Raw genomic sequence first — 26,958 nt, 5'->3', positions numbered from 1 at the left:
CCATGCAGAAATGTTTACCTATTCCGCTGAAGGTAATTTTCCGGACTTTCCCAAGGGTAACGCAAGTGCAGATCGGCTGGCAGCCACTCTCCGTAATGTTAAACGCTTCGACCTTGCATCCAGCAGAGACAACGAAGAGAGTGTCCCGCCCGCAGCAGAAAGTGTCGGGTTCGTGTTGAACGGGAACGATCAGCTGGGCAGCAAACGGGTGACAGTTGTACACTCGCACCATCTCCAGCACATTGGCAAGATCTCTCTGTCTAATAAAAAAAATGGTGCAGATCGAGAGACGAGGCGTGGTGGGTGCCCCTTTAAATTGTTAGAGTCAAAGGGGAAGGGGGTGGGGGAAAATACACATTAAAGCATTGTCCAGCCTGTTGGTTAAACATAGTCTCAGAAAAGAACATTAGGTCAACTTTCATAAATAGCAGTGACTAAGGACACACTAAAGATTGCAATTTAATGTGCGCAACTTAACGTCATATTCTCTCCCCAATTTTATAACTGGCAATTTATGCAACCAACCGAGTTGCAGGAACGTTACTTTCCTCCGGGTTCACATCGTTGCATGTTTCACTTTTTGCACCAGCTTCTGGTCGGCTTGTCTCCTCAGCTCGGATTCTCTCCCTCTGGTGAGTACGAGACCTTGTGGGTGTCGGAATGTCACAAACTCCGGGCTGCTTCCGTAACCATTGTGACATCAGCCGATTTGTTGCCTCAGCCAATTGGAATCGCCAGCCGGGATGGCGCTGCTGTCCATCAAAGGCAGTCAGCCAATCCGGAATAAGGAACGGGACGTCAATCAATGTCGGGGATTGACTCAACAAACAACCACCAAAGTCAAAACTGCGGAAATCTGAAACAGAACGGAAAATGCTGCAAAACACAGTCTCTGCGGAGGGAGAGAGTGTCAATGTGTCGTCATCAACTTTTGGAGTCATAGAATGGTTACAGCACAGGAGAAAGGCCATTCGGCCCGTCTGCCCCCTGCAGGCTCTGCAAGAGCAATTTCAGGTACAAAGTAGCATAAGAAATAGGAGCTGGAGTGGTCCCTAGAGCCTGCTCCACCATTCAATAAAATCATGGCTGAACTGGTTGTGGCCTTAATTCAAGGTTCCTGCTTGCCCCTCACCCCACCAACCCTCAACTCTGTTGTAGATTAAAAACCTGTCTAACTCAGCCTTAAATATATTCAATGACCCAGCCTCCACTGTTATGTAGGTTAGTGAATCCCAAAGAAGAAATTCTTCATCTCTGTCTTGAATGGGAGATCCCTTGTTTTGAAATGGTCACCTAGTTCTAGATTCCCCCACAAGGCCAAACATTCTGTCAGCAGCTAGTCCCCTTTCCCAGTAGCCCTGCATTTTTTCCCCTTCAACTGCTTATCCAATTCCCTTTTGAAAGCAATTAAATCTGCCTCCACCACACTCACAGGCAGTGCATTACAGATTGTAGCTACTGTGTGTAAAAAAAAATATATTTTCCTGATGTTTTCTTTTACTCAGTTGCCAATCACTCCAAATGGGTCCTCTGGGTATCGAACCTTTCACCAGTAGGAACAGTTTCTTCCTACCCACTCTGCCAGACTCATTATTTTGAATACTGCCAAATCTCTCAATCCTCTCTTTGAGAGCAACCCCATCTTCTCCAATCTATCCACATAACTGAAGTCCCTCATCCCCGTTTTTGTAAATGTTTTTTGCACCCACACTAAGTCTTCACACCTTTCTTGAAGTAAGGAACCCTGAATTAGATACAATACTGTGGTTGAGGCCGAACCAGTTTTTTAAAGAAAAAAGTCCAACGTAACTTCTTTGCTTTTGTACTCTATACCTCTATTTATAAAGCCCAAGATCCAGTATGCCTTTTAACTGCTTTCTCAACATGCCCTTCCATCTTCAACACTTTGTGCATATATATATATATATATATATATACACACCAATCATAGTAGAAGCAGAAATCCTCATATTAAGAAGCATTTGTGGAACTGTAACCTGCAGGCTGCGAACCAGGAACTCAAAGATTGGATTAGACTGGATAACTCTAGTCAGCTGATACAGACATGGTGGGACTAATGGCCTCCTTCTGCGCTGCAAATCATTTACTGTTTCTACACCCTCAGGTGTTTCTTCCTGCATTTCCTTTAGAATTGAATTCTTTAGTCTCTCCTCATTCTTACTATTAAAATGTATCACTTTGCACTTCTGTGTTTAATCTCTTCTCCCACATCTGCCCTTTCTACGGCCTATGCCCTCTTGAAGTTTATCACCATACTCATGTCATCTACAGCTAAATTATGGGATTGCATAGTAATTACAGTACAAAAACAGCTCCATTACCAGTGTTTAAACTTTACACGAGCCTCCTCACTTAGATCTATCAATATATCCTTCTACTCCTTTCTCCCTCACGTGCTTATCAAGCTTACCCCTTTAACGTACCTGTGCTATTTGACTCAACTACCTCTTGTGGTACCAAGTTCCACATTGTAACCACTCTCTCGCTAAAGGAATTTCTGAATTCCCTACTAAATTTTGTCACTGACCACTGTAGCTTCTGTTTATGACCCCTAGTTCTGGTTTCCAGAATGTAACAGTTTTAGAACACCACATTTTTAGAGAATTGAAACATTCCGGCCATGAAAACATATTGATAACATCGAGTGAATAACGGTTTAATGGAATTAAAGCCAATATCAGAACAAAAATTAAATGCAACACAAATCACATGCAATGTTGTCTTGTGATGGGAAGCGGTTACCCGCCTCTTCCTTGTGATTGATTGAAACTATTAAACGCTACATTCAATGAGAAGCTGTAAATCCATACACTGATTGCTAATTGGTTTATCTGACCGTCTATCAGAACGCAGCCAGCGTTTATTGGTTAACTTTTCTGTCAATTAAGAAGGGAGGGTCGGGAAGTTGAGACATCGCAATGTCGGTTGTAAATAACGGGGGGTGAAAAGTAAATCCATGGCTTTAAAAAAAAAAATACTTTGGGGAGTTAAGTCCCTGATTTTGAAACATCTCCTGATTCCTCAGCCGTAATATCATGGAGGACGGGGAGGGGGCGCTTTATAGCCTTCCTCGTTCTTATTGGTCTATCAGGCTATCAATCACCGTCGTGGTTACCCAATGAGAAAGCGAGCCGCCTGCTCTTTGTGACGTAACACGTTTTCCTACCTGAGGGGAACGGTATGCGCGCCCAGCCAGGTGCAGTGGCCGTTAGGGGCGTGGTTCAGCCGCCCAGGTGGTGGCCCTGAGCCAACCGGGGTCCCACTCAGCAGATGGGTTGGCGTGGGCAGGGCGGGGTGTTATTATGTCCTTTTCTCATCATTCATTTGTCATTAGTTAGTGGGAAGTACGAAGCAGGGAGACTAGAGACAGACAAGGTAACTTTTATTTTCAATTGTTAGTATTTAAACATGATTCAGGTAACGGGACTCTCAGCCCTTACTCTATTGGTTGTCCAAATTGGTGTTTCTATCCCAGTTGTGGGCTTAAGAGTCTGATTTTTGTTTTCTTTTGGGGATTAGTGGTGTTCTCAATCTCTGTTAAGAGTGATACTTTAAAACTTTAATTGCTCTTGTCATTTTACTCCAATGTATAAAGGAGATCATCAAAACAATTATGGGTGGATTTAGTTGATTGCAAGTCAACTGTCTACATTCAATCTCTTTTCTAAACATATATACACCCCTTTAAAATTACTAATTTATCCCCAAACAAAGTTATGAATAGTTTAACTTGGGCGACTGGGGAAGCAGTTATAGTTCGATGTTGAGATTAGCAATCCATCCAATGGCTTCAGCTGACGGAGTGTAAGTGGTTGAGATGCCACCAGGAATGGATCTCTCGGGGCAGGAGTTTGGTATGTGGGGCGATGGTCTGACTTGGGTGGCCACAGTCACAGTTTCAGCTGTTCTTCATGTCCCACTGGTGGAGCCAGTGGCTACATCTTCCCTGGCCCGTCCTCAAGCACTGCCTCCAGATTTTCTGTGGAAGGTTGAAACCTGGAACTTCACCACTCGGGTCAGTTACCAGGCTGCAGCTGGTGATGTTTGCAGCCAGCCAGGAGGCGAATTTACTGTGAATCAACCAGCCTGTCTGGGAAATGTCATTTGTTTTGGGAGGGGCAGGTTTTTTTCTAACCTCTTCTCATTTCTTGAGAATTTTCTACATGTCATAACCAAATAGCTCGTTCTCCAAGTTGTTGTTTCAATTGCATGTGATAGGTGCCAATTGGATTGTATAAGGATGTATTCAAATAATAGTTGGTACAGCTAGAGAGATAGAACGGGCAAGCAGTGGTGAAAGGATTTGAGATGAGTTATAAAAATAGAATGGAAGAGGCAAGACCCTTTTAAGAGTGAATCACTGGAACATGGTATCCTCATTTTGTAACTATATCAATGGCTTCATCTTCACCAACTGAGTGGAGGCAGAAAATAAACATATCTACTTTCCTATGGACTATTGCTGGGAGCTGTTCTTCTGAGTATCCCTATCGTCAGGTGCCAGTGAGCACAAAGGCAGTCTGTGAGAACAGCTGAGCAGGCTCCTACATGATGATGTAGTTTACATGTTTATTCCTCAGAGCTGAGGTTAAGCATATCTTGAAAGATGCTCAATATTAATCATCAAGTATTTGTTTTGATAAAACACTGTCCTGGAGCTACTTTAAGGAGCCTGTTTAGTCTGCAAAAAGTGATACATAAGTTACTGTAACATCCTTCAAGGTCAGTGTTGTGTGCTGCCTTGTAATACACAACTACGATCATAGAGAAATGTAAGCTTAAATATATATGCTTCTACAAAAAATACCCAGCAATGCACAATCTGACTGTTATCAGTTAATGAGAATACAGAGTTCTGCTTCCCTCCACCGTCAGCAAAAAAATGTTCCAACTGAATACTTATCTCGCATTTGTGACATCTATACTTTGTTTTTGCTTTTAGACAAGTAAAACGACGGTTCGGTATCTGTCACAACCAAGAAGAACCACCAGGAACTGATAAATTGGTGGGGATTGTCTGTGGTTCATAAATTAATACTGGTAAAGATTTTGAAGTTGCATATTGACGTCTTAGCGGTAGAAGTTGTGAACAAGCAGGAAAGTAACAGTTTCACATACATCTTGTCATGACAGTGGATTACAGTCCCGAATTACTTACGGGCATATTGGACTTGCTAAGAAAAACATGTTTTTTTTTTTAAAAAGACATCCAATCAAAGACACTGAACAAAAGATGGCTGGGAATGTAAAGTAACCACTTTCTTGAAAATTTATGTGGATCATACTTGACCAACTAGTCCCGAGAGAGCATAGAATGTCTCACTTAAAAAGGTGTCAAGGCCTACCACAGACAGAGACAGTTGAAAGGAAAGAGATGAAATACAAAAGACTGAACTTTAATATCCTTGTTGCAGAGACAATGGAGACTGATTGCCACATCAGCAGACATCCCCCGTTGAGTTATACCTCAGAATGTGGAAATGGTCGGGGTTGAAAGAAAAAGGAATCTACGCAAAAGACATGTTTGTTTTTCCTTCCAGGAATACACAAGGATGTGGGTTTAAAAAGTTAGCTGCAGACCTGACCGCTGTACGCTAGTATTCTGTGAGAGTGACAGAAGGGTAAGATCAACTAGGCACTCGTGCAACTTGGAGGCAAAGCCTCTCTGTCCCTCTTTCTGTTGCTGGAGACAAGTCAGCAAGCCACAACCAAAAGGAAATAGGACAGCGTCTTCAGCCAACCTGCAGAACCAAGTGTCTCCAAACCAGCTGCTAAACTGCCAAAGTCAGCTCCACCGGAATCAACCAACTCAACAGTCACGACATTTCGCCATCTACACTACACAGACAAGCCAAAGGCTGATCCGTATATCTTTTCAAACTTTTTTATTTGGACTCAGCTTCTCATTTCTGATCTGTGTGTTGCATTTTAATTTTTTTTTTCTCGGGATTTTGGTAACTAATAAATTTACTCTTTTTCTTTGACTCAAGAAATCCTGGTTAAGTTGGCTCCTACTAAAACATAAATACATTTGGACTGGGAAGAGGTACCCACAGGGGAGAAGGGATCACTTTTAAATTAACCTAGTTGCAACCAACTGAGGGGGTTGAATAAAGAATGGGAGTCAGCTCGTTCCTCCTCACCCTGGGAGCACAACAAAATTGGCATGCCATTCGGGAAGTTAACAAACTGGGGGACCTCACCCGGGGGATGGTCTTAACAATCTTAAATCAAATAGAACGTTATACGTTTTTCATGATTTGGACTTTTACTAGTCATATCCCTTTATAAATGGGCCATATTGCTAGATTTCTTTGGGGAGGGTTGGAGGCAGGGACGATTCAGTATCTCTTTAATTTAGAAGAGACAAGTTCATTGGTCTGAACGAATTACATGACTGCTAAACGATTAGCCCCTGAAACCCTTTTGCAGCCGGTTACTGCTAAGTATGCATTTAAAACCAATATGTAAGGGATTCCATCTGCCCCATGTCAGGTACTCCACTCTGCTCCCAGTGTTCCCAGGTTACTTGAGAAGGTATTGACAGCAACTTGCTTTTCAACAATTTTATATTGAAAGCTCAGTGGAAGAAGCATCAGCACTGGGTGAATTTGAGAAGGGACAAGGATCTGAATGGATTCCCACTGCCACCTTTCATAAACCAATCTTCCAACTTAGTGATACAGCATGTATGAGGAAAGGCCTGTAACTTGGCTTTTGAGTTACTGTAGTGGTTGAACGCTTAAGAGTGTTCCTGGATTATATTGCAACCTGTGAGCAGAGTTGTAGTCTTATAGTCAGAAGATAATTTCTGCGCCTGTCAAAGGATTGAAGTCTTCACCCTGTTTCCAGGTCTTGATGGGAGGTGAGACATACAATGACAGCTGAAAAAAATGTGAAACACAGAGCAATGTTTAGGGGGAGATGGTGCTGTAGTGGTAATGTCACTAAACTAGTAATCCAAAGGCTCAGGCTAATGCTTTGGAGACAGAGATTCAAATCCCACCATGGTAGCTCGTGGAATTTAAATTCAATTGGTATAAACCTGGAATTGAAAGCTAGTCTCAGGAATACCGACCATGGAAATTATCATCGATTGTTGTAAAAAACCTATCTGGTTCACTAATGTCCTTTAAGGAAGGAAATCTGCTGTCCTTACCTGATCTGGCCTACATATGACTCCAGACCCACAGCAATGTGGTTGACTCCTAGTTGCCTTCTGAAATGGCTTAGCAAGACACTCAGTTCAAGGGAAATTACAGATGAGCAACAAATGCTGGCCTTGCCAGTGACACCCACATCCCATAAAAGAATAAAGAAAAAAAACATATACAGAAAAGGAGCAACAGAGAGAAATAAAACAGTAATAATACTGAAAGGGAGATGTACAGAAAGAGAGGGACTTCCATGCAGGTGATGACAGAAATCATCAGGCATGTGTAGACTGAGGGAGAAAAACAACAGGCACAAAGAGAACTGAAGATAGCCAGGGATTCAGAAAGAAGGAGATAAGCAGAGGCACAGATACAGAGGAAAGAGCAAGGCACCAAATTTTCTTTGAGGACCACATAAAAGATGAACTAACATATTGTTGCCGATAGGAATATTAAAAGTATAGAATAGATGCGCTGGAGTTGATTTGTGTCCTGTACTCTGTTAAGAAACTCAAACTTACCTGTGACGTTGGGAATGCCAATTCCCAGTGAACCTTGCGCCTCCTGCGCATTTTCCGGCTGGGAACTGGTTGCACATGCACGGTTTGGAAATTTCACATTCTTCAGGCCATGGACTGGCATAGTGCATCTGTGCACAGGAAGAAAAGAAGAACAATATGAAAGCCCAGGTCACGTGACAAGGTGCAGAGCGCCATAGTCAAGTAAGTGTCCCAGGGAGAGGAGCAAGGGAGAAGGTCCCAAACCAGGGAGGGTTTAGGGAGAGGTCCCAAGAAGTGTCTCAGAGGCAGGGACAAGAGACAGGGGCCAAGAACAGGTCCCAGGTGAGTTACGAAAAGGAGAAACAGCCTCCAATTAAAGAAAGAGCTGCGGGGAGCAGACTTTAAGAGAAGTGGCCTTGGGAGAAGTCCTGATAGTCGAAGAGGGCTGAAGTGAAGCTCTTAAGATCTGAGAAGGCAACTGAAGGATGGTGACTCCGTGCTGCAGCCGTTGGGGTAAAGGTACATCTTTTGAAGTAGTAGTGTCCTGTTTGGCATGGCCGAAGAGCTGAAATTGTGCTTGTAACTTGATGCCCGAGTGTGCTCGGGAACCCATGGGAACGGAATCTCGGAAGGCAAGATTGCGGTTGGCAATTGTTGAAACCTTCTGAGTTGGAGTGACTTTTGCAGAGAACTCCAAGGCAGGATCTTTGAACGTGGAGATTGGACACCCTCATGAGAAAGGCGAAGTTTCAGTGAGAGTAGTTGGCTCGCAATGTAATGGTCATCTAGTTGCGTTATTGAGAAATCCATAGAATTGGCTTTGGTTGCATTTGTCATTTATTGTGTAGTGTGGTGTGTTTGACCACAGTTGGCTTGTCAATTCATGCATACCCCATACTTGCCCTGAATATTAGAATATAAGATAAATATCGTAAATTGTTTTGTCATTCTAACCTTGTATAGGAAAGTTTATTTTTGTTTGTTCAAAACCTTTGGAATTTTGTGGCTTTCTTCACTGAGTAAGTGCTTTAAATCTCAAACTTTAAACAAAACATTATTGGTCCCTAACTGGACCCCTCCAATGACTTGGGTGATCTGGCCAAGGGTCATAACAATTCTTAAAAAATCCTTGGTCACACAGCAGTGCAAATATAAGCAGCACTTGTTAATTAATATGTAATTATATTTAGGTGAGAGACTTTCCCTTTAAATAATTCCCTGTTTTATTGCAACTGATATATTTTTCTTTCAGAAATGGGTATTTTTGACCAAATTTTGTTTCTTGTCTGACAAAGGACAGATCAGCTACCATATCCGCTATGCCAAGGTAAGGATTAAATGTAGAACAGCCACAGAATTTCTGGTGGTTGAAAAAATATGATGGAATATCCTCATGTATACCAATGAAGAGATTGAGAAATTAATAACCCTATTGATGGACAGTGTCTTGACACCACTTAAGTTAGTTGAGGCAATTTTGCATTAAATAACTTAATTGCTAGAAACTTAATCTTATAAATTTTATTTTTGAACTTGATTCCATGTCTGTTGAGTGATGTGATGAGCAGGCTTGTAACAGGAAATATCCCTATATTTGTGGAGAGTTATCTGGCTATGGTCCTGCAGTGTGTCTGCTCAGTACCTCTCTAGAGTGCTGTCTATTAACTGGAATGTATCAGTGTGGAGTTGATACTACATCTCCTGAAATCTGGATGCAGTTGGTAAGAGGATGGCGCCAATTAAAGAAACTTCTGAAATGAAGGAGGTAGCAACAACAATAACTTATATTTATATAGCACCTTTAACATAAAACATCCCAAAGTGCATCACAGGAGCATTATAAAGCAAAATTAGACACCAAGCCACATATTAGGGAAGGTGGCCAAAATTTGATCAAAGAGGTAGGTTTTAAGGAGTGTCTTAAAGGAGGAAGGCAGAAGGATTTAGGGAGAAAAATTCTAGAGCTTAGGACATAGATAGCTGAAGGCAACAGCCACCAATTGTGCAATTATTAAAATCAGGGAGGCCTATGAGGCCAAAATTACATTAGTGCAGATATCTCGGAGGGTTATAGGGCTGGAGGAGATTACAGAGATAGGCAGGGGTGAGGTAATGGAGGGATTTAGAAACAAGAATGACAATTTTAAAATCGAGGCTTTGGTGACTGGGAGCCAGTGTAGGTTGGTGAACGGGACTAGGCACAAGTGAGCACACGGACAGCAGAGTTTTGAATGATCTCAGGTTTATGGAGGGTAGGATGTGAGAAGCCAGCCAGATGTGCATTGGAATAGTCAAGTCTCGAGGTAACAAAGGCATGGTTGAGCTGAGGGGAGGGGGGGGCGGAGTCAGGCGACATTATGGAGGTAGAAGTAAGTGGTCTTAGTCACAGTGCGAATATGTGGTTGGCAGCTCATCTTGTGATCAAATATGACACCAAGGCTGTGTACAGTTTGGTTCAGCCTCAGACAGTTGCCAGGGAGAATTAATACCAAGAGAATGGAGTTAGTAGCAAGGACCAAAGACAATGACTGCAGTATTTCCAATATATAATTAGAGGAAATTTCTGCTCATCCAGTGCTGAATGTCACATAAGCAGCCTGTTAATTTAGTCATAGTGGGGGAGTTGAGAGAGGTGGCGGAGAATTGAAGCTGGGTGTCATCAGTACATGTGAAAACTAATGCTGTGTTTTCACTTGATGTCGTCAAGCGGCAGCTTGTAATTTTCAGGCAACTGGATCCCATGGGATCGGGTGGAACATGTCCCTCAATGTTTGTCTCCCTTGACTTCAATGGATTGTAAAATTGGGCAGGATGTAAAATGAGCTTTGCACTGCACCCAATCATGTCTCCTTCCCAAGGATCAGGTTACATTTGCCCTCAAGCTGTCAGTTTGTTTGGTCAAGCACAAGTCCTTTGTCTCTTTTCAATCCTTATCAGGTTTCTGCTGTAGAGGGCAATTATTTTGAGAATGTATAGGTCCTTGAGATTCTCAAAATATTTGCCTGCAGCAGCAGGTAGTTTAGAGCACAAGGCAGAAATCATGTTGGTGAATAAGTTTACAATTAAAGGATAATGAAAAGTTGCAGATTTGAAATGTTAACTCTTTCTCTCTCCACAGACACTGCCGGACCTGCTGAGTCTTTCTAGCATTTTCTGGTTACTTTGGAATTAAACAATCTTCACGGAATAGAATTTCTTATTGGACGTTCAAAAAAAAAACGCTAAGCAGCATTGACTGTTTTGCAGAGAGATGTTTGATTTTTGAGATATTTCTCTGATTTGCGTTACTAAAATTATCTGAAAGCACTTTTTGATGGAGTGTGATTCATATTCTGGTCACCTTTTCTACTCAGAGTGGTAGTAATTGACCTACAAATCCCAAGGGTGACTAATGCTGTTCATTTTGCACTGGAAGGAGGTGCACAAAGCAAAATAATGATTTATTTCTTCCTTTCCTCTGAGCTAGTAACATGGGTGACATTATCAGTCATGGGTGCAGCTATACTGTGTTATTGTGCAGTGTATTTGTATACCAACTTTTACCCTTAAAATACTTGAATCGAATATGGGGAACTCTGAAAATAGTAACTCCAAATATTTCCATAATATTGTGTATTAAAATGTTTTCACATACCCTTGCTAGGAGAAACATAATGTGAATTTACTGTTTTACTATGATGAGAAGACCCAATGGCCCTCCGTGTATAAGAACAGCTCAAAGGTAGGTCTGGCAACAAACCATAGTTGAATAAGCATTATATGCTCGTACAAATTCAGATGAAATAGTTAATAAAGTAGTGTTTCAGCAACTAATGTTTTAATGAAATCCCCAATTTTTGGTGGAAACCACCTCACAACCAAATCACAATACAAGCTACACCTGCTACTGCTCCCCAGACAGAATGCAGCTGGATGCTGTCTGCCCCCGGCCATAACATGCCCTGTTGGAGTTGCTTGTTACTGGTTTCTTCTGCTGACCTGAAGCGGTTATTCCAATTTGGTCAATCTGACTATAGTGACCTCTCAACTCTCCATACAATACTTCTAGTGTTTCCGTCGCCATGGAGTCCATAGTTTTCATTGGTATTACACAGCATTTTAGCAGGAACCAAAGGTGTAAAGCATTAGTACCTTAATTTTAGCTTACCATTTTAACAACAAACACAAAAAGAACTTAAGTATTTGTACATTGCCTTGAGAATGAGTATTATGGCTACATGCCCAGCATTATTATTCACGTTTTATTTCCTAATCAAAATGTAATTAGTCACATGCTAATGCATTAGACAACACTATCCTAGAATCTAACATTTGAACTATATGTGTGCACTGTTTATTAGAGATAATTTTCCATTAATTATTCCTACAGAAGGTGTTGTTAGATCGTTAGAGAATATCAATGGTGCAACTTAACACATTTCTTTTCCTGCCTGTGGAACTTTCTCCCAGGTAGTACCATTGCTTGGAATTCTGTGGAGCCAATATTTGCTGGAACATGTGACAGGCAGTAGGTGTGTCTCCATTGTGCACCTCATTGACCCCTCTTCACGTCTGAGCTGAGACAATATTGTTAGGAGTACAATCAACATTGATCAAGCAGGACTTATTGGATAGAGATCATGAACTGATTGCTATTTCCCCTCCCTAACTCAGGCTGCTGTGGCCAATCTAACACCTGAATTGCTGATGTAATTAAATCAGTGGACTTTAAATAGAGACCAAAAATTGATCCTGGAATTTTCCTATCTATATGGCTCAGTTACCATACAAGGTAGCACACTCAGTGACTAATCTCTTGGAAGAGCGCTGATAGATATACTTACTAGGTTACTGTTGGTAGCACCATTATGTTTGGAACTGACTTTGAATACCTAAACATTTCTGTGTGCATTATCAATTAATTCTGGAAAATGTTTAATCAGGACTGCTGGAGTAAAGAAGCAGTGGCTGCCAGTGGAAATAATCACCTGTTGAACCTCACTCAAAGCTTTCTGCTGTCTGGCTGCCAGGTATGTGTTCTGTATTTGTATGTGAGTATTTGCACTCAATAAGTTGACAGTGGTACGGTGAGGGGAAAGCAACATTTTCATATTTTTATTCTCCTTAGGCTCAAAGGGTTTAACATATATTTAGAAAGGTGGAGAAGGGACAAAAGGGAAGTGGAGTAGCTGTACACAAGACATTTCTGGTGGTGGGGGGTTTACATGGGATAAATTGTCTACCGGCAGATCCTCTTGCACGCCCCTCTGTTTTCACACTCTCTTGCGCATTCCCTTGCCTGTTTTCTCCCATTTCACTGTAGCTTGTTGCGATTTGCATTAAATTAGGAGCTGCAATTGCCGATATTGATGGCACTGTGAGCAGTAAAATAAAGGAGACTTTAGTGTTTGCTTGTAGCATTTGCCAGGTTTAAATTTTTTTGGAAAGTTGACTTGCTGCTACTTCATTAAGATAACTTAATGGGCAGGCTCCAATTCACCCACCATGCCATCATCTCGCCGCTTCATCACACTGGGCACCATATTTAAATTTCAGCTGCACGCACACATCTCAGTGCTGCCAGCTCACGACTGCTGCAAAGAAGACATGACCCTGAAAGGCAAAAAGACTACAGCCCCCAGGTTCAATGACATGTCACTCGAGCACCTTTTGGATGCAGTGGAGGTTCGCCGTGATATCCTATACCCCTGCTCTGGCCGCAGGACGGGCAGCAAACTCACTAGTCCAGCTTGGGAGGCAGTGGCAACAGTGGTCAGTGCCAACGCCTTGCAAAAAAGAACAGCCACCTAATGCCACAAGAGGATGAATGACCTCCTTTGTTCCGCCAGGGTAAGTCGCTTTTCTCATCACGCTGAGCTCACACACTCACAAACCCAGCACGCATCCACAGGGCCCTCACTCACTGCCGGTTGAAGGGACATCACCATTCACACTCTCACACATACACCTTCATTGCCCTCATCCCTTCCATGGGGCCACTCACACAGACCAGGCATACTTATCATCTGGCCTGGCAGGCATCTTGCTTACACTCTCTCCATCTCTATTTATACATGACAAGCTGGCCCATAAGAGGGAGAGGTCACAGGCCAGTGGAGGAATGCCTGATATCAAGATCCTCACGGACTTTGCAAACAGAGCCATCCAGCTGGCCGGCGATGACCGGGACTGACCTTGTGCTGACGGTGAGATCGGCGCTGCTCTACCAAGTGAGGATCCAGCAGTGCAACATCCATCAGACAACCATGCTGTGACTGATGTGTCCTGTTTCACAGGACACTGCCATGCACTAATTATCTTTTCTTGCTTTCGCAGGCACATCTGGGAAACAGCTAATGGAGTCCATGACCCAGGGCCTCCAATCAAGCCCCGAAGAAACCTCTGAAGAGGAATCTGAAGGCAGCCTCCCTGAAGTCCCATCACAGCGTCACCCACACCCTCCACCAGCGCAGATGCACATCTCGGTGAGACCTAGCTTTAGAATAGCCTCGGAATCACAATCTGGTGAGCACATCGCACTGTCTGATCCACAGCAGGCGGCGGCAGCAACTTCCCACGTGTCTAGCACTGGAGGACTGCTGGAAGCCAGAAATTTGCTGAGTCCGGTCAGATGATGAGCCCCTGGACTTGGTCATGCCACAGTCGCTGGAGCTGCAAAGGCAAGCTCGGGAACCTCAGGAAGGGATGTCCACTGTACTCCTCAGATTGCAAGGCACGATGGAGGAGTCCGGCCACTTTCAGGCTGAGGTGATAGTGCCGGCATGCCGACGCACCGAGGTTAACACTGGTGAATGGCAGCCACCATGGAGACCTTGGTCCAGGATGTTGCTCCTGCACTGCTGTGTGGGCTGAACTCCATCGCTGATGCCATAGTTTGCCTCCAACAATACGTATGCGGGAAGGGTGCTGGGCAGCTCAATTTCACTCCAGCTACCCCTTCTCCCAAGGATTCAGCCAGGGACCCATGAGCACCCATAGGGAGGAGGATCAGCAGGTGCACGTGCTGGGGCCACCCATCCAGGTGACTCCAGGAGTGTCCAGCCCATCCGAATCCCCTCTTCCTGTGACTCCAGCAGCTCACAGCTTGAGGAGGCTGCCACTGCCGCACAGCAGGACCCTGAAAGCAGGCCTGAGCCCACCAGGTCTCAGCCCTCCAGAGAACGCCTGTTAAGGTCATCACAGACAGGGTGTAGCAGTCAGCAGGCTGCCTCCACCTCTGCTGTGGATGTCCCGGGAACACCGAGACGTAGTGGCAGGGTTAGGAAAGTTAAGAAGAGGTAGTTACACAGCCTGGGCACGGGTGTTAATCACTTGTACGTAATGTTCACTATTGCCAATAAATTTCCAAGAATGTCTCCCTGCCTTTGGCTCCTTGTTCTGATGAGGGTGTTCATGTCACTCAGATGTGGAACCTTTCTGCACAAGATAAAAGCAGGTGTCTCAGTGCATGGCCTCTTCCGTGTGCTTTGTACAGCCTTCAGACCAAAGTGATGGTCCGGCCTTTCATTCCCTGGACACATTACTGATGCCTGCACATTGACGGTGCTTGTCATTGCTGTCAGAGTGTCATGGCCAGGCATCACAGAGTTCTGGCATTCTTTCTCTGTGCGCTTAGCACCTTTAAGGTGGGGTTGGCCCCTATCTCTTCAGCATCTGTGACCAGTGACACCAGGCGCCTGAAGGGGTCAGGTACTCAAGGTGGACGAAGGATCAGATGCTTTTAAAGTTTCATGGCTGCATCTCTATGATTTGACCCTAATCGCAGAGTGCAAATGAGCTGTCCTCGGCCAAACAGGAGCCAGACATTCTCAGAGGCTATGTGAAGATCTATGGAGTGTCCTCACTGCATATCGTCATCATCCTCCTGCAATCTTATGACTATTAGGGCCTCCACTGCGACTCCATGACAGGAGCATTATCACAGAGGGTATGTGTGCTGCCATAAACCAGACTGGAGTCAAACGTTCATTGATACAATGTGAGGATCTTATGGTGTCTCCTCACTGCACGTCACCATCATCCTCCACAAATCTAGCAGCTAGGAGGGCCTCCTGAGCGCACCTGCCTCATCTAGCCTATGTGAGTTGTCACCGTCACCTTCAAGGATCTCCTCACCCTCATCACCGTCGGTGTCCTCCTCATCAGAGGAGACCTCCATCTTCTCCATCTCCTCCTCAGCCAGCTCCTTTCCCTGTTGCAGTTCCAGGTTGTAAAGGGCGCAGCAGGCAACAACAATGCGTGACACCCTCTGTGGACTATATTGCAGGGCTCCACCAGACCAGTTCAGGCACCGGAACCTCACTTTCAGCATTGTGATGGTTTGTTCCAACAACGTGCGAGTTGCAGCATGAGCCTCATTATACCTTTGCTGTGCTCCAGTCTGAGGCTGCGGCATGGATGTCATCAGTCACGTCCTCTGCGGGTATCCCTTGTCTCTGAGGAGCCACCCCTGCAGCCTCTGTGGACTCTAGAAGATGTCAGTGATCTGTGACCGACTGAGGATGTAGGAGTTGTGCACACTCCCTGGAATCCATGTGCAGACCTGCAGGATGTGTTTGTGGTGGTCACACACCAGCTGCACATTCAGCGAATGGAATCCCGTGTGGTTGACATAGTGGATCACATGTTGCAACGGAGATCTAAGCACCACGTGATTGCAGTTGATGGCACCCTGCACCTGTGGGGAAACCCAAGATCTGGGCAAATCCAATCGCTTTTGCATCCTGGCTCTCCAGGTTGTAAGCGAAATGCACAAAGCTGTGTGCCCTTGCAAAGATGGCACCCGTGACCTCATGGATGTATTTGTGGGTGAAGGCTTGTGATATCCCACAGAGGTCGCCTGTGGAGCCCTGAAAGGAGCCACTGGCGTAGAAATTGAGCACCAAGGCCACTGGCAGTGGATACCCTCCATGTTCACATGGCGCCAAATCCTGCAGTAGCTGGCAGATGTGACCAACCAATTCCCTAGACATGCGCAGTCTAGCTAGTTGCCGACCAGCGATGGCTCTCTGTGGCTCTTCAACAGCGTGTGCGGAAGCCCCAGCCACCCCTTCTTCCAGAAGGTACTGCTCCTCCCTCTGTGCAGCCAGGCACCTCAGTCATTCTCTTCTCCGTCGTCTTCGCTCTCTATACACCATGAGGCATACAGCTAGGTCACCAGGCTGCATGCTCCTGATGTACCCCTCCTGCAGGATGAAACAGAGAGATGCATGGGTTAGCATATGTGTACTAAGAACCTGTCTTGGTTAAGTCTGAAGGCCCCTTAATGCATCCCAGAGGGTGCTGGTCACCACATTGATGACCAGAGATTAGTGCGCTGTATGGTTGCCCGAAACCCCTCCCACCTCCGCTCCACTCCACCCGACCGATTGGCGGCAGCTTTGCCCATTGGACTGCATGCTGTGCTTTCAGCTCAGGCGCAGACATTCTCCTAACCCACGCTGCAAGCCTGAACTGTTAGTTTAAACCATGGAGGAGGCTGGTCCAAAACGGGATGATGACGTTGCAAAGGACTGTGAGCGCCAACAGCAGTGACTGCTCCATGGCCCAGCTTTAGCAAAGAGATTGTACAACTTGCCCTGTCGTTCAGCTTTTCTGCAGTTCACTAAAACGGTCATTAGTTTGCAGTCTGTGCCCGAGGGGTGGAAAGCTCTGGAGCACTTGGTGGCATTTTGATGCCTCTGCGTTGCTTGAGTGGGCAGATACGCTAGGAGATCGACTCCAATCATATCAATGTGGCTGTGCCTGAGCTGTCTCGGCTGCAGAGGAATGGTCACTTTATACAAAGTTTCCCTGATGTGTGGCCGCTTCCCTCGTCTACCTCCGCCCCCACCCCCCTCCCCCCGCACTACCTCCAACCGCAGGGCAGCCTTTTCCCCCTCCCCCAAAGTTGCATTAATTGCTCAACCATTGGGGGCAGCCTTTGCCCCTTCCTCCACCCCAATTTTGCCTCAACTGCAGGGCAGCCTTTGCCCCCCCCCCCCTTCACTCCCACAACGCGCCTCAACCTTAAAATCCAACAGGCATCCCTTGCGAGTGCTCTGCAATGTTACTGTGCACTCCCCTCCGAATTCCTCTCAAAATGCAGCCCGCCAGGTGTACGGCTTTTATATTCTGTTGTGAAATACGTGATGTGGGTAGACGATCCAGCGGGAGTGAGGGGGGCGAGGGGGGGGTGGGGTGTGTGTAGGATGAACCCTGCGGGGCTACCCTTTTAATGACAAGCTGATGTATTACAATGAAGTTCCCAACGTCCGATGGCGGAAACACAGCCCGCCATCGACGGGCTAAGCAGATGATCACAAACTGGTTTCACGGAGTTGAAACTGATTTTTGGCCTTCTCACCATATTGTCCGCTTACGCCAATGAATACGCCCGACGCCAGTGGGCACGGATGATTCCTCCCTCTGAGTTATAGTCGGAGATTAGGGATTCTGATTCACTTAGCAGAATAGTTACCCAGGAAAAGTTAGAAGGATTTAAACCAGTTCCAACTCTTGGGTAATTATACTACTGACCCTCTGACTGCATCCCACCCTTGACCAACCAACTAAAGCCCCACACCCCTGACTCTGGACTCCACCCCCAATCCACCATACCCCCTCACTCACTTACCTTATACACTTGCATTCTCTCCGTAACTTGTCAAAGTTGCTTTGGGACATTTTAACTTACTGATATACGATAGCTAGTGCCATAAAAAGGGGGTTTGGATTGGTTTCCCCCGACGTTCCTGCACTACAAAGGAAGGACTCTGGAACCGGTACACTCCACGTTTCTCAGGAGGCCTGGTTTGGGTGTCCGGGTGAGAAATGTGGAGCTCCAGTGCATGCCAAGTAAATTCTGGCGACGTGGCAGTCTGACAGTGATTGCTACTCCTCAGAAGATTCGTCCCATTGTGTGAACACTACTTCATCCGTCACAATAATGACGAGTAATACTATTAAGGCATTGTTTAAGTTGTACATGTGTGTGATAATTTGTTCATTTTGTACCATATTGGGATATTGAGCAGATTAAGATATTAAACCTTTATACTGCAGGGGCACGTTGGCAGCTGGTAGCACTGGAATGGGGTGCACAGTAAATTTTGGGGACATCTGACGTAAGCGGTTAAATTTGCACAGTTTAGTCATTTTCGGTTCAGTTTGGTCAGTTTAATGCATTATCATACAGCATCGCAAATAATGTTCAATGGCTCAGTTTAAATAAACAGTTCATACTCATTTACTGCTTCACCTCCCCACCCCCCCCCCACAAAAAAAATGTAATCTCAGCTAACAGTTTTAGTTATGGAATTTACAGCCTCCTTTATCTTTCCAAATAGGTGGTAGAAACAAATGGAATAAATTACACGGATTGTCAAAAGATAGTCAACGTTCATTCAGTAAGGGAAAGATGGTGGTTCCTCGCAATCAGTAATTGTAGGGTATGAATAGTTTTCTACACAGTTTACTAGTCACAGACAAGGCCATTTTTGTACTGGTAGAGTACTTCAGATCTGGCTACCTGAAAACCGGTGGTGTCCAAAAACCGGACATTTTTATAATCTTCCCTGCATCAATTTTGTGAGTAAAATGTAAAAAAAAACTTATCGGGGCAAATTTGGTTAGGCGCTGCAATGGCGCCATGAGGCTCCAGCTGCCCCACTTCACGCGCCACTCTATCCCACGCTCCAAGTGACCTTGACCTCACTTGACCCGACCTGCCCACGGCTCGAACCGCCCGACCTGAAATCCGGAAATATCCCAAGGGTGCTGGATTTGAGGTACTGTAACTATAGCATAAAGCATATCGGTAATTTAGGTATCTTATTTTAACAAACTTTATGCAATCTCTTACGGTTTAAAATGCTACCTTAACAGATATAATAGGAGAGAGACAATCTGGAGTGCTCTTGTGCAAGTTCCAGAATGGCCTGGGAGTAAACTGACAAATTGCTGGCAGTGAATTGGAGGCAAAAATCCTGGAGAAATTGGGAAACAATTGAATGCTCTCTTGAACAGGGATGAACTAAATGGCCTTCTCCCTTTGCACCTAGCTTGCAATAAACCTAATGCTCGCTGTATTCTTATTCCAGAATTATCCCTTGCAGTTTATGCACATTGCAGATTATAATACAAATATATCTAAATCGGGGGAGACATAAGCTGTCAATGCTTTCAAGATAATGGGTTCAAATGAAGACAGTACTGTTGCAGGCAGTGGCTAAATTTTGGAGGAAAATGATTTCTAGCTTTTCTATAAGAAAACCATTATCATTATCCCCAATTTTGTTTTAAGCACAGAAATAAACAATACAAACTAAGGAGCACTGAAAATAAAAAAAGGACAAAGTTGCCCTGTTTGGAGATATTAGGTAGCCTGGTTGTAGTGAACACAGCAAAGCAGGGAGGGGAGGAGAACATGCCCATGTGGGAGCCCACATGCTGGTTTCCAACACAAGTGAGGAAACAAAGATTCAAGGTGAGCACCCAAACCAACACAATGAAGAACATATTTTTACATACAATTACATAGAATAAGGCATCAAAATAGGCCATTCTGCCCATCTAGTCTGTGCTAGTATTTAAAGTCGTCACAAGATTCCTTCCATGTGAGAAAAAGTAGATGTAGTACGATGATACTGCAGGACATTTGCTGCATTCCTCTTATTCTATCATTTAACAACCACAACTGGGCATCAGCAGAGTGCCTGACAATGACTGATTCCTGGTCTTGGTCATATGGTACTTGTGAATTGTGCTTTTGAAGGTGCTCAGAAAGAGAATGAATGTTTCTCTGTGCACATTAACTCCAGTACTGCGAGCGAGGCATAAAAAAAAGTGTTTCTCATTTAACCTGTCTCCCACAACAAATATATTTGTACCAACTACATGACTCCATGACTACATGACAGGTGGATCAGTGGACATTAGCCTCAATACAGGTAGCTTATTCAGTGTGATACAATGCACTAAATATTTTGTCATGATCTTATTGAATGGAGGCTCAAAGGGCTGAATGGCCTCCTCCTGCTCCTAAGTCTTATGTTCTGTAAATTCTGCATGTCTCCCTTTTTAAAACCTCCCCAATTAAATATATTTTTAATTCAGCTTAAAACTTTCCTCCTTAAATTCCAAATCTGAGGGCTGCCCTTAGAGGATAAAAAACTGGCTTTCATTTTGAACTGACAAGCTTTTTTCCTGTGATGGTCCATTCTCAAACTTTATTGGTTGAAGGAACCCTTTTCAAATGGATTAGTTACCGTGGACACCCCCATTGAAATTATAATACAAAAAACTTATTGTACATTTACATTTCTAAATGTAAACTTCATTAGTGTCGGTGTTAATGGAAATTGCATGTCACTTTGGCAGGCCTATCCAATATGGTGAGCATTGATGTGATTGATGTTGCAAAACCTTTTATCTTCCCTTCAGCTGAAAGACAACCGTACATCTCGACAATATGCCTGTAGAATACTTCACCGGATGACACACCTCCCTGCCCTTCCTGGAGTGAGATTAAACTCGATTGCTCCTGATGAGAACAGTGTCACTATTTCAGATGTAACCTTCAACCGTCTGCTCACTCAAGTGCAGCTGCTGCTTATTGCAGGGTTTTTTCATTCTCATTCTGTTTATCAGCCTCTCTGCACTAAAACATTGCTATCACGCTGCCTGATGTGTACCTGACCTGTGCCATCGCAGCTACAGGTCACCTTCACATTATTTCGCTGATCCTGTGGAAAGTCTCTAAGAAACCCAAGGAGCCCACCAACCCCAGTTTGAGAACCACTGCTTTCAATTAAGGGAACAAAGGAATCAAGATGCTTAATGGAAAATGCATTCCAATTTGATGAAGAAAAGATGCATTATGTTCTAAATAGTGGTTAAACTATAAGTGTTAATGAGAGTAAGGTCAGAATAAAACTTAAATACAAATCCTGATGTGGAGATTTACTTTTCCAGCAATGACTTCTTTTTTAAAAGAGTTTGTTTCTCTGTAATGAACAATGTGTACATTTGACTGTTATTTAGTGGTCTTCAAAATCAATATTGGTACTTGTGAATGTTTTTTCTTCAAGTGTCAGTCTGGCTCAGTTGGTAACACACTTGCCGCTGAGTCAGAAGGTAACAGGTTCAAGCTGCACTCCAGTTTGAGCACGTTATTTAGGCTAGTACTCCTAACGCACTATTAAGGGGTGGTGGATCAGTGGAAATGCTATGCTTTGCATAAAACATAAAACTGTGGACCCCTGCTAGTTCAGGAGTACATTAAAGACCCCATGGCACTATTTCCAAGTTCTGGCCAATATTCCTTACATCAACCCAAAAACATTGCTTTTAGGAGATCTTGCTGCATGTAAAGTTGCAGCTGAATCTGCCTTCATGATGGTCTCTTATAAATCGAGATAATTAATAATATATGAAGCGGTTTGAAGTGTTGTAAGGCTCCGTTTAAGTGCATGCTTTTTTCTTGCATTTGTGCATGTCAATAAATTTGTATAATCCCCATTTCTTTCCTGAAGATACCTAAAAAGTTGCAGATGTGTCATTATTTCTGCAATATTCACGTCAATGTTGAACAGATGTGTTATCATGACCATGCAGTACACTCGAATGTTACAAATAGTGTCCAAACACAACCTTGCTTGCCATTTTTTGTTATGTGAGATATATTTGTATAACTCTCTGTATTTTAATTAGGGTGGAGGAATAACTTTGGAATATAAAATTACAATGTCTAATGGGAAAGATTTGTGGAGAAGGCATTTTTCTGCAAACCAAATTGGTAAGGATGTTCAGCCTCCTTTTTAGCTTGTTTATGGAAATGATCAGACAAAACTAAATTGTTACCTTTCTTTTACAGGCATACTTGAAGTGCACATACTATCAGTATTGTTATTCATAATTACATTTGGAGTTTGCATCTGTTTTGCTCGTAAGTAATATATTGTTGAAGGTTGAGGTACTTTTATGGTGAGAACATTTTAAACAAAGCTTTTTGAAGCTTTCAGCCTTTTTTTATATATAGGTCATTTGAAGAAACGACGCTTGCTGCATTCCAGTTATCAGATGTTAATGGTCTCTATAGGAGCAGAAGGTGAGATAGTAACATGCTGTATATCAGAAAAGATTTCCCACCCTAAATATGAGATTGTGGACAACACAATCAATATCATAACGATTAATATATTTATTTACTGCTTCTATATTTGCCAGAGCCATTTAATCCTTTTCCTATATTAAAAAGAGCCCAACATTTCTATCTTCACAATTTTTAGTAAAAAATAAACATGACTAGAAGGTAATGTGATATTGGTAGCAAGTGCTAACAGACAAATCAACCACGTCTAATATTATCCTGAGATACCAACTCCTCCAAAGAGGGACATTAGTGAAAAATGAGAAGTCATATTTGATTTTTTTTGTTTAAGTCCTTGTCACTCGTTATTAGTGTTGAATTTGTGCAAACACTGAACATTAATGGAGTGGTATCCTTTGTGTTATAACGCCATGTTTTATATCAAAAATGACTTTATGTATTTACTGGCTGAAAACCACCGACTGAGTTTTATAAGACTGAAATGGCTTTTACTTGAAAGAGCAGTTTCTAAGATGGCTGAAATTTTGCATCACTGTATGTCACAAATTTAAAAGCCATTAAAATGGAGTCAACTTGTCCAAAAAACCCCATCAGAAAAAAATCACTGTTCTTTATTCATTTACGGGATCTGGGCGTCACTGGCTAGGCCAACATTTATTGCCCTTCCCTAATTGCCCTTAAGGTGGTGGTGAGCTGCCTTCTTGAACCACCACAGTCCCTGTGGTGTAGGTACACCCACAGTGCTGTTAGGGAGGGAGTTCCAGGATTTTGACCCAGCAACAGTGAAGGAACGGTGATATATTTCCAAGTCAGAATGGTGAGTGGCTTGGAGGGGAACTTTCAAGTGGTGGTGCTCCCATGTGTCTGCTGCCCTTGTCCTAAATGGTAGCAGTCGTGCGTTTGGAAGGTGCTGCCTAAGGAGCTTTGATATGTTTCTGCAGTACATCTTGTAGATGGTTCACACTGCTGCCACTGTGCGTCTTCTGGTGGAGGGATTGAATGTTTGTGGAAAGGGTGCCAATCAAGTAAGTTGCTTTGTCCTGGATGGTGTCAAGCTTCTTGAGTGCTGTTGGAGCTGCACTCATCCAGCCAAGTGGAGAATATTCCATCACACTCCTGACTTGTGCCTTGTAGATGCTGAACAGGCTTTGGGGAATCAGGAGGTGAGTTACTCGTCACAGGATTCCTAGCCTCTGACCTGCTCTTGTAGCCACAGTGTTTATATGGCTAGTCCAATTCAGTTTCTGGTCAATGTGGTAACCCCTAGGATGTTGCTAATGGGGGATTCAGCAATAGTGATGCCATTGAATGTCAAGGGGTGATGATTAGATTCTCTCTTGTTGGAGATGATCATTACCTGGCACTTGTGTGGCATGAATGTTACTTGCCACTTTTCAGCCCAAACCTGGATATTGTCCAAGTCTTGTTGCATTTGGACATGGATTGCTTCAGTATCTGAGGAGTCGTGAATGTTGCTGATCATTATGCAATCATCAGCGAACATCTCCACTTCTGACCTTATGATAGACGGAATGTCATTGATGAAGCAGCTGAAGATGGTTGGGCCTAGAACATTGAGGCACCCCTGCAGTGATGTCCTGGAACTGAAATGATTGACCTCCAATAACCACAACCATCTTCCTTTGTGCTAGGTATGACTCCAATCAGTGGAAAGTTTTCCCCCTGATTCCCATTGGCTCCAGTTTTGCCAGAGCTCCTTGATGCCACACTCAGTCAAATGTTTCCTTGATGTCAAGGGCAGTCACTCTCTCCTCACGTCTGGAGTTCAGCTCTTTTGTGCATGTTTGAACCAAGGCTGTAATGAGGTCAGGAGCTGAGTGGCCCTGGCGGAACCCAAACTGGACATCCAGTGAGCAGGTTATTGCTAAGCAAGTGCCACCTGATATCATTGTTGATGACTCCTCCATCATTTTACTGATGATCAAGAGTAGACTGATGGGGCAGTAATTGGCCAGGTTGGATTTGTCCTGCTTTTTGTGTACAGGGCATACCTGGGCAATTTTCCACATTGCCGAGTAGGCTTTTAATTCCAGACTTTTATTGAATTCAAATTTCACCATCTGCTCTGGAGCATTCCCCTGGGTCTCTGGATTTCCAGTCCAGTGACAATGCCACCACTCCACCATCTTCCCCTTGAAGGCGTGTGAATGAATGTGAATCCCCTAACCCATTCACAAAGTATCCAGAGAATCACCTGTGTACTCAACCGGGTGGGGGTCATGCATTAGACGTAATCACTACAAACAATAAACTCCGGCTAAGAAAAGGAATTCATCCTGCTGTAAGCTAATCATCTAAACCATGGACTTGGAATCTACTAGCCATGACCATGTTGGGGCAACTAATCAGTTGGAGAGAGAGGATCATGTGACAAGCCAACTACCCTTCTGTTGCCTTTAAGAAACTGCTTTTCTCCAGGCTGTGAAACAGAAGCAGGACCCCTGAGTGTCTGTGTCTCTCTCTTTCTCTCTCTCTCTCCCTCTCTCTCTCTCTCTCTCTCTCTGTGTGAAAGTTACAGCATTTTTATTATTTTGATTAGAATACGTTAAGTACAATAAAAACTGTTCTCTTTTTAAAAACCTACAGGGAAACCTATCTGTGTGTGTGTTTTACAGTTACAGCACATAAATAATTAAACACACTGAATTGGCAAGCACATCCTGCTGCAGTAAAATGAGGAGTGGAGAAGAGGGGACCCATTCTAGCCCTCCTCACCTGATCGTAATATTGCGATTCAAGAATGTGTTAAAGGCTGCAGCGATCTTGAAAGGACTGCAACAGTTATTAAAAGGTCATTAAATAACTGTTAAGATAAACATAAATGCAAGCCTCATGCAGCTTGCCTAAGAATAACAGAGGGTCCCTTAAATAGTGTTATAAGTTCTGAGGTGACCATTTCAATTGTCTTTGGTTTATGGAGATGAACAGAACTTTGTTTTTGTTTATTTGTTCATGGGATGTGCGTGTCATTGCCTTTACTGCCCATTCCTAAATATCCTTGAGAAGGTGGTGATAAGTCGCTTTCTTGAACTGATGCAGCCTGTGTGGTGTAGGTACTCCCAAAGAGTGTCCCATAATATTGACCCAACAACAGTGAAGGAATGGCTTATATTTCCAGGTCATGGTGATGTGTGACTTGGACGGGACTTGCATGTGATAGTCTTTCCATGTGCCTGCTGCTCTTGTACTTCCATGTGGTAGAGGTAGCGGGTTTGGAATGTGCTGTTGAAGAAGTCTTGGCAAGCTGCTGCAGTGCATCATATTGGTGGCATTCACTGCTGCCACCACCTGCCAGCGGTATTGGTCATATGATAAAGTTATGAAATTGCATTTGTATTGCAATTACATCACTTGTCACTGATTTCTATATATTCCTGAGACTTCCTGCCTGTTTAAGACTGGAGCTGTGGTGGCTTTTGCAAGTTATCCTATTCTCCCCTCGTCCACACAGTAGAAAATCAAGCAAATTCAGCAACCCGTGGGAGGAATTGGCACTCCATTCTCTACCTCTGAGAGCAAGTGATCAGTAATGTAACGGACAGGAGGGGGTTTAATTTAAACAGCTCTGACTCCTCTGACCATCCGTCTGTAAAGGTGTTTGGATTTTGATTTGCTTCCTCCTTTATAAGCGGTGGTATTTTTCCCAACCACTCAGTTTTGGTGTGACACAATTTTTATTAATAATCACACAGCAAACTCAAGATGGGATGAACTCAAAGGGTTAATTTATTTGCACACACTCAAATGCAGGAGGAGGGTGGCAACTTTGCCTCCTTTGCACTCATACAGTAAAAGAGGGATCGAGAAAAGAAAGATTTACAGAACAAAGACCATAGAGAATTATTGTTTCACGTGAGTCCAGAGTCCAGAATCAAAGTTCAATGAGGTATTCCTTCACGGATGTCGGCAGACTGAAAACTGATGCTGTATAATCACTTTTCCAGTAGAGTTCACTTCCATAATGAGATAGACATGCAGAAATGAATCAGTCTTGTACGTGATGAAACAGAAGTTCCTGTAGAAACAGTGTAGATGGGGCCAGGTATTCAATCTGGGCAGAGTCCCTTTCTGTGCTGCTGCTTGTAGATGTTAAAATGGCAGACAGCTTTGTGGTACAGGCAAGGCAATATAACTGGTTCCACCAGCTAGAGGTTCATGTCACATGGCTCCC

At 43.8% G+C, this 26,958-nt stretch overlaps 2 protein-coding genes across 3 annotated transcripts in view; one reads left to right on the top strand and one right to left on the bottom strand.

Moving 5' to 3' along the window:
• Positions 1-654, bottom strand: part of hps3 (HPS3 biogenesis of lysosomal organelles complex 2 subunit 1) — a 48,050-nt gene extending 47,396 nt beyond the window's left edge. For both annotated transcript variants that reach the window (XM_078564251.1, XM_078564252.1), the window contains exon 1: positions 19-654. In XM_078564251.1, coding sequence (XP_078420377.1) covers positions 19-232 — 214 coding nt within the window. In that variant the 5' untranslated portion in view covers positions 233-654. The remainder of the gene's footprint in view (positions 1-18) is intronic.
• A 178-nt stretch (positions 655-832) lies between these two features.
• Positions 833-26,958, top strand: part of LOC144693969 (transmembrane protein 145-like) — a 56,346-nt gene continuing 30,220 nt past the window's right edge. Inside the window, exons 1-8 of the mRNA XM_078564249.1 lie at positions 833-1,014; positions 8,928-9,002; positions 11,319-11,396; positions 12,598-12,684; positions 19,003-19,104; positions 22,367-22,451; positions 22,530-22,601; positions 22,695-22,763. Coding sequence (XP_078420375.1) covers positions 874-1,014; positions 8,928-9,002; positions 11,319-11,396; positions 12,598-12,684; positions 19,003-19,104; positions 22,367-22,451; positions 22,530-22,601; positions 22,695-22,763 — 709 coding nt within the window. The 5' untranslated portion in view covers positions 833-873. The remainder of the gene's footprint in view (positions 1,015-8,927; positions 9,003-11,318; positions 11,397-12,597; positions 12,685-19,002; positions 19,105-22,366; positions 22,452-22,529; positions 22,602-22,694; positions 22,764-26,958) is intronic.

Source organism: Cetorhinus maximus, chromosome 19, assembly GCF_964194155.1.
Source record: "Cetorhinus maximus chromosome 19, sCetMax3.hap1.1, whole genome shotgun sequence".
NCBI classification, from domain to species: Eukaryota; Metazoa; Chordata; class Chondrichthyes; order Lamniformes; family Cetorhinidae; genus Cetorhinus; species Cetorhinus maximus.
This window is presented reverse-complemented; position numbering and strand designations above follow the sequence as displayed.